This window comes from Penaeus vannamei, chromosome 28 (genome assembly GCF_042767895.1).
Source record: "Penaeus vannamei isolate JL-2024 chromosome 28, ASM4276789v1, whole genome shotgun sequence".
NCBI classification, from domain to species: Eukaryota; Metazoa; Arthropoda; class Malacostraca; order Decapoda; family Penaeidae; genus Penaeus; species Penaeus vannamei.
Window position 1 is genome coordinate 30,991,601 of NC_091576.1, and position 7,500 is coordinate 30,999,100.

At 48.9% G+C, this 7,500-nt stretch overlaps 1 protein-coding gene across 1 annotated transcript in view; it reads right to left on the reverse strand.

Moving 5' to 3' along the window:
* Positions 1-3,910: 3,910 nt before the first annotated feature.
* The window catches only part of Eip93F (Ecdysone-induced protein 93F), a 214,007-nt gene continuing 210,417 nt past the window's right edge, over positions 3,911-7,500 (reverse strand). Inside the window, exon 6 of the mRNA XM_070142011.1 lies at positions 3,911-6,713. Within this exon, the coding sequence (XP_069998112.1) occupies positions 4,746-6,713 (1,968 nt within the window). The 3' untranslated portion in view covers positions 3,911-4,745. The remainder of the gene's footprint in view (positions 6,714-7,500) is intronic.

The following is a 7,500-nucleotide window of genomic DNA, read 5'->3' on the forward strand; positions in this document are numbered from 1 at the left end:
GGTGATTGGCTGTCGTTCCAGCCAATCAGCGACCCGGCGGTTGAAAGTTGTTGCTGATCAGCCAACCAATCACTGACCAGCTATTGATACTGTAATTACTAACGATAACTAAATCGACACTTCACAATTTTAATCAAACATTTCATTATATCTTAAGCAACAGTAAGACGTTACAACGACTGTATATCTGTACACCTGGGACGGGAAGCTGAAAAAAAAACATACTTCTGCGTCCTCACGAGCCAAGACTTTTGAACATTTGAAAAAAATATTCCCAGGGTCGGCGTGTGGCCGTTTCAAATATAGATCCTGTCCTTTGATTGGCTGAACATGTTGAGCCACACGCGCCTGATTGGTTGATAACGCGTCTTGCCCGAGTGACGTCAGAGATTGGAGATAATAAGAGGCACGAGAGACCCAGTCATCTCGCCACATCTTCTCGTGGTCACAGTTTCAACTCCGAAAATGTCAGCGGCCACGTCATTATACATCAGAGCCACTTTAAGTACGAATACGTCATCATACAAAAGACAAATCACTGAAAAAAATAAAAGATGAGATTCCTGTTACATAAATAAGTACATTATTCTATTACCGTCTTATACCTGTTGTAATTAAGTAAATTAATTGTACATTAGTTTCAAAACCTAATAAATTACCTTTAAAAAAAATTGACCCACTCATCTCTTCAGAGCAGACACGAATTTTACAAGAGAAAAAAATGAACTCGTATCATTATGATTATCATACATAAAATAACCAAAAAAAAAAAAAAAAAAAAAAAAAAAGGGAAAAAATTGTATCCGAGAAGTCTACCAAAGAAGGAAAAGAATCACAGGAAAATTATTTACTTATCCTTACTCTGATATCCATATTGGTAAAGGGCCAAGAATGAAAAAAAAAAAAAATGTATAGGCTGATCCCACCTAGACATCTCGGATACATACTCACAGTTCAGTCTTACTCCTTATACACTTTCCGGGTTTATCAACACCAAAGTTTTAAACTTTGCTAATATGAAGATCTGTTCCTAAAGGTCTGGAACAATAATTGCACTTACGGAGTAAAATTCATTGTACCCTGTTAAATTCCTTGTCAGATTGTCACCAGAACAGCATCCTACCTTGAGGGTTTGTTTACAAGCTAAAAATGTGGACATGGAGATCAGCATTCCTGTAACATGTCGGGAGTCTCACGTACTAATACAAAAGAGAGTGACACAGCATGCCTGGGAGTATCGCGAGGCGCCGCGAGCATTCCGTCGCCCCTGTACCGTGGGCGGGACGTGGGCGGGGGCGTCAGCACACCGCGCGACACGACTGGAGTGAGGCTCTCCGGAGTTCCCTGAAGTAACTAGCATTTGTTTCCTCCTTTTCTCTTTCTCTCTGGTTTCCTTCCTTTCGAAAATCGGTTGGAAAACAACACTTCCTTTCTCTGTCATGTTTTCTCTCAGTTTCTCTCCTTTCGAGGTCAAAGGTCAATTTCGCACTGCGTGGGTGTTGTTAACCTGAGGTCACGATCTATTTAGCAAAAGGCGCTGATGGTTATTCATGGAGTCGCGACGAGAAATACTAATGGAGGCCTTCTCTTCCCTCATTCCGTTTGTAAGCCACTCGAATCTCATCAGATACGCCACTTGATTCGATTACAAACACCAAACTAACACAGCCTATAAACCGTGGCGTTTTGTTCACTACTTTTTCACAAGTTGAAGACCACTTCCTGAATTTTTCGTCAAATGTTCATTACCAAGGCATGCCATAATACCTCGCAACACTACCGTAACAATGAACAAACGCTGCTAGCTCTGAGAACAGTGGTAACACTGGTAACAAGTGGCAACTTCATAGTAACAAAGTATGGGACACGAAGGTTTAACAGCATCTTATGGGCGCAGCAAGAAAGCAGACAGCGACACTTCGTCACTTTCTTCGACTGACTTACCTTGCTGCGCGAGTGACTTTCCTTGTTTTTTTTATTTTTTTTTTTAAAGTTTCAAGGTTCCATGTATCACACAAAGACTATGGCCTCCAAAATTCCATAGAGGAAAAAAGGGCATTTAGAGAGAGAGGGAAAAAATATTCATATACCGATCATCTCTGGTAAGGAGATACAGGTCAGGCAATTATCACTTGTTCATGAGCACTGTAATGAGCGATTTTTTTTCTTAAAGAAGGACGAATGGTCGGCTAATTTGCTCTATAATCTTTGCGAACACCTCCCTTGGTCACCCTTCCTGGCTCTGAACATTCTGAACACCATCGGAAACTCATCCAGTCAGCTATTGGACGATGGGAACTCCGCGCTGCTCGAAGACCGGAGGATGACAGTTTGAAACGTTCCCTCTGACTGGCTAATGGTTAAGAGAGCGACCAAGAGCGTGTTCAGGTGGTTGTGAAGGAGAAACTAAAAAAAGTATTCGAATAGAAACGGAGTTTGGGTTTTCAGCTAGTAATATCCATGATAAAAAGCCACATTTCAACGTCGGAACGTCCAACAAATGCAGTCGAAAAGAGACCAGAGAAATGCTCAATGTGAGGATCGTCCATAGCGAAACCCAGCCTCCGTTTTCTATTGTCCAATTCAATTTGTCTTCCCATTTCAGGGGACACTAAAATGAATATCTAATCATAGATCACTACAAGAGGACCTCGCTTAGAGCAATCAAGAGGTCCGGAAAGTCCTTTACAGGCTTTTTTTTATATATTTTTATTATTTTAAGGAAAATCCTTTATATATATAATTAAATATATATATATCTTCACTGTCGGGTAACTATAATGCCAAAATAGAAACACCTCTTAGACTAAATACTTCTACGTGGACGGGCTTGTAGGCTCTTTGGAAATCGAGGCCAGGAATTGAGTGCCTGGCCTACGAAGCGTCTTGGAAACCAGCCTGACAGTTCATGGCACATTGAAGATCAAATGAAATCGGAAAGTCCTTAGCGCCAACTCCTCTAAACTGGCTTTGACTCTCGCTTTGCCGTATCTGAATTTTTAATTTTTTTATTTATGGAACGGAGAGGAACAAAATTATATGTCGGGAGTTTTTAAATGTATATTGTATTAATCCCACCGCTGTTGCTTATTATGAAAGTTATTCTTTCTTTAGATTATCTTTTTCTTCTTCATAACCCCACCGCTTTTTTTTTTTCATAAGAATCCTTCTTGTTTTTTGTCCTTCCTCTTTTTACCCCCTTTCTTGTTTTTGAAATACTGCCGCTAATAAGTGATTTAAAGTTGAAGAAAAAGTAGAAGAAGAGGAAGAAGAAGAAAGAAATAGTTATTGAAGTTAGTTGAAAGTTCGTGTGATAGAAGATATGACTTTAAAAGAAAAAGAAAGAAAAAAAAAAATACGGAGAAGGAGGTAGAAGGTAGTAGGGCAATGGAGAGGCAGAGAGGGGGCGGGGGCGGGGGCGGGGGCGGGGGGGGGGTGGGGGTGTAACCAGAAATCAGTAGATGAGTCACGATACAAAAGTCCTTATCGATCCTTATCATTCCAGTCTTAGGAAAAGACAAGGCAAAAAGGAGTGGAAAAGAGATTTTGTAACATGATTGGCGGAATTGAGGTCGTTGCTTGGAAGCGTGGGATTAGGGAACGGCGAAAAAATGGAAGAGATGGAGGTGGCGGAAGAGGGAGAAACAGATATATATATATATATATATATATATATATATATATATATATATATATATATATATATATATATATATATATATATATATATATATATATATATATATATATTTATATAGATGGAGAGAAAAAGTGAGTGAGAGAGTGAGAGAGAGAGAGAGAGAGAGAGAGAGAGAGAGAGAGAGAGAGAGAGAGAGAGAGAGAGAGAGAGAGAGAGAGAGAGAGAGAGAGAGGAAGGGAGAGGGAAGGAGAGGGAGGGAGGGTGAGAGAGGGAGAGAGAGAGAGAGAGGGAGGGAGGGAAGTAAAGAGAAAGAGAGAGAGAGAGAGAGAGAGAGAGAGAGAGAGAGAGAGAGAGAGAGAGAGAGAGAGAGAGAGAGAGAGAGAGAGAGAGAGAGAGAGAAAGAAAGAAACAGACAGACACAGAAACAAAAAACAGATTCGAAAACAGAGACAGAGACAGGCAGAAAGAGAAGGAAGGACACAGAAAAAGAAAGAGAAAACATAGAAAGAAAATGAAACGAAAGAGAGCAAAAGGAAAGCGCGAGAACAAGCGAAAGAAACGAGAAACCTCGAGAGAAAGAAAGAAGAGAGAGCGAATCAGATTCCAGAATTCCTAGCAGCGCAAAGGACCGCAAATATTCCAGGATTCCCGCTGCATTCCCGCTTCAGATGAATATACATCCCTTTTTGAGAGAGAGAAACTGAAGCCGTCTTATAAAAGGCCATTTTGTAACCACGAACAGAAAATCGAATGCTGGCGAAGAGCAGCATCGGGTTGAGGCTGATCTTGGGACCGTGATTTGGTATCGGCGAGAGAGAAAGCTGATGGAAATGAGTGTAAAATCGGGGAAAGAAACATGGACGATCCGCTAGACGACAAAATAGGGGTAAACCAGCATGCCTGATCACTAAGTAGAAAACCGAAACATTTCAGCGCGAGTCCTGCGCCGAAATCACGACCTGGAATGTCTCTTCCGGAGCCGACGGGGGCGGAGGGCGGCCGGGGAGCGCCGGGGGGCCTGGCTCGGTCCGGGGGGGACGCCCTCGGGCTCGCGGGCGGCAGAGCGCGGGGGGCTGAGGCGGCGAGGGACGGCCGAGGGCGGCGCTCACGGCTGGTCCGCTGCCACGGGCGTGGGGTGGTGGCGCGACTCCTTGACGAGCGGGAGGGGCAGGATGTCCACCTCGGGGCTCGCCTCCCGCAGGCTCTCCCGCGGCGGCGGGCGCTGCTGGAGGGCGGCGACCAGGCTGTTGCGGGCGGCGAGGGCGGGGATGGTGTATAAGGCCATGAAGCCGTGCGGCGGGATGAGCGGCGGCGTCGGGTCGTCCTCGGAGCGCTGCTGGTGCTGCTGCTCCATCACGAGCCCCTTCGTCAGGCTCAGCAGGCTCGAGGACACCTGCCACGAGTTGTCGCCGCCGGGCAGGGGGCTGTTGCAGCTGCTGTTGCTGCTGCTGGTGGTCGTGGTGGTGGCAGTGGTCGTCTTGCTGGCGGACGACGTGGTCTTGCCCCTGAGGAGGGCGTCGAGCACGCTGCCCTGGAACGGCGGCGTCGCGGGCAGCTCGAGCGCCGGCTGCGCCACGGCCGGCGACGACGAGCGGTCGGTGGCGGGCGGCGTGCGCGCGCCCACGCTGCCGCTGCTCTTGGCCGCCGCCTCCTGGAAGCGGCGGATCATGTGCGACGCGTAGAACGAGTCCTGCTGGTAGCCGGCGAGGAAGGGCGGTACCATCGGGGCGCCGTTCCACAGCGAGAACGGGTTCGCCAGGATCGGGTTGCTGGCCAGCGGGCTCGGCGACATGGGCGCCGACGACAGCGGCGTCGACGAGATCGGCGGGAAGGTCGAGTAGGAGGCCGGGTCGCCGTCGACGCGCGCCTTCTTGGTCACGGGCGTGATCTCCAGCGCCTCGCCCGCCTTGCTCTTCTCGTCCTCCGTGAGGTCGATCGTGGTGGCGGCGGCGGCGTCGGGCGCGGCCTTCGCGGGCTCCTTCTTGGCCTTGGCCAGCGGCGAGGAGCAGCCGCTGGAGGGCGCGGCGTTCTTGTTCTTGCCGCGGCTCAGGTGCCTCTCCTTGACCTTGTATTCGAGGGTGGAGTGAGGCACGCCGTAGAAGCTGCCCGCTCTGTGCACGCTCATCTCGCCGCTCTGCACCGCCTGCACGGCCTTCAGCAGGTTGTCGCGGTCGTAGTTGCGGTACTTGCCTCGCTTGGGGCGCGAGCCCTTCCCGCCGCTGGTGGCGGAGGCCGACGCGCCCTTCTTGGCCTGCTCGCGCTTCTCCCCGTTGAGCTTGGCGTCGCCCGCCGCCGTGAAAGACAAAGGCTGCTGCAGCTTCGCCGCCGCCGAGCTGCTGTTCCCCGCCAGCGCCGAGTCCTTCGCCGGCGGCAGCTCGCATCCGAGTTTTTGCCCAATCATTTGAGCAATCATTTCCTTCAGGTTGGGGTTAGACAAGGAGGAGATCAGTGGCTGACTAGAGTGATTGGAATCCGTGGACGCGGGTTCGGAGTCCCCCTTCTGGAGGCCGTTGCAGGAGAGGGAATAGGACGGCACGTTGAGGTCGAAGCTCTCCTCCCTCGCGTCCTCGGCGGCGGCGGGCGGGTCCGTCGAGCCGTTCAGTCTGGACTTGCTTCTCTGCAGCTCTTCGTTGTAGCGATCCTCGACCACCTTCTTGATGAAGTCGCTGAGCTGAGGGTAGAAGGAGATGCTGCTCAGGACCTCCGTCGACACCTCCTTGTTGTCTTTGTTGAGGGCGAGCTTCGGGATATTCTCCATCAGGTACTTGAGCGCCGACTCTACCACTCTCTTCTCGTCCCCGCCGCCCAGGCCCTTGCGGCTCATCTCCTCCAGCTTCTCCGCCATCTTGTTCTTGAGCAGCGTTCTGAAGGACTCCGGCGAGGCGATGCTGTCGTCCTCCAGCCGCGGAAGCTCGGCCGAGGCGCCCTGGACGTCGGCGGCGGACGCCCCGTTGTGGTACGCAGGGAACGCCTGGCCCTCCGCCGCCGCCGCCGCCGCCGCCGCCGCCGCCGCCGCCTTGCTCTGCTCCGCCAGCTTCTTGTTCCGCTCGCGCTCCGTCGCCAGCTTGTACACCTGCGGGGGAGGGGGCGTCAGCGGCCAGTCGGGAGGGGGGGGGTCTGTCTGTCTATATCTATAGCAATCTCTCTATCTATTTATCTGTCTATCTATAGCTATCTCTCTCTCTCTCTCTATTTATGTTCATCAATATCTATAGCTACCTCTCTCTATGTGTGTGAATGAATGTGCTCAAACAAATATGTTCACACAACTTTGCGCTCACGGCCATTATCATCAAATATCATTATATCACATTACTATGTCTTCTTTCTAAACTTATTCTTAGTATCAAAACAAACAACATATATATGTAAAAATATCTATATACACATAAATGTACACCCACCCACCCACAAACACCCTCCCCACACCCACAAACACCGCCCCCCACCCACCCAAACACACACACACAAAAAAACTTCACCCCCACAATAAAAAAACAACCAACCAACCCCCGAAACCCCTCCCCCCCCCAAAAAAAAATACAAACGAACCCCCCCCCAAAAAAAAAAAAAAAAACGACAAACACACACACACAAAAAAACTTCACCCCCCACAATAAAAAACAACAATAACCAACCACCCCCCCGAATCCCCTCCCCCCCCAAAAAAAATAATACAAACTAAAAAAAAAACAATACCCCCCCCAAAAAAAAGACAAATACACACACAAAAAAAAAAAAAACTTCACCCCCCACAATAAAAAACAACAACAACCAACCAACCCCCGAAACCCCTCCTCCCCCCCCCAAAAAAAAATACAAACGAAAAAAAAACAATACCCCCCCCCAAAAAAAAAAAA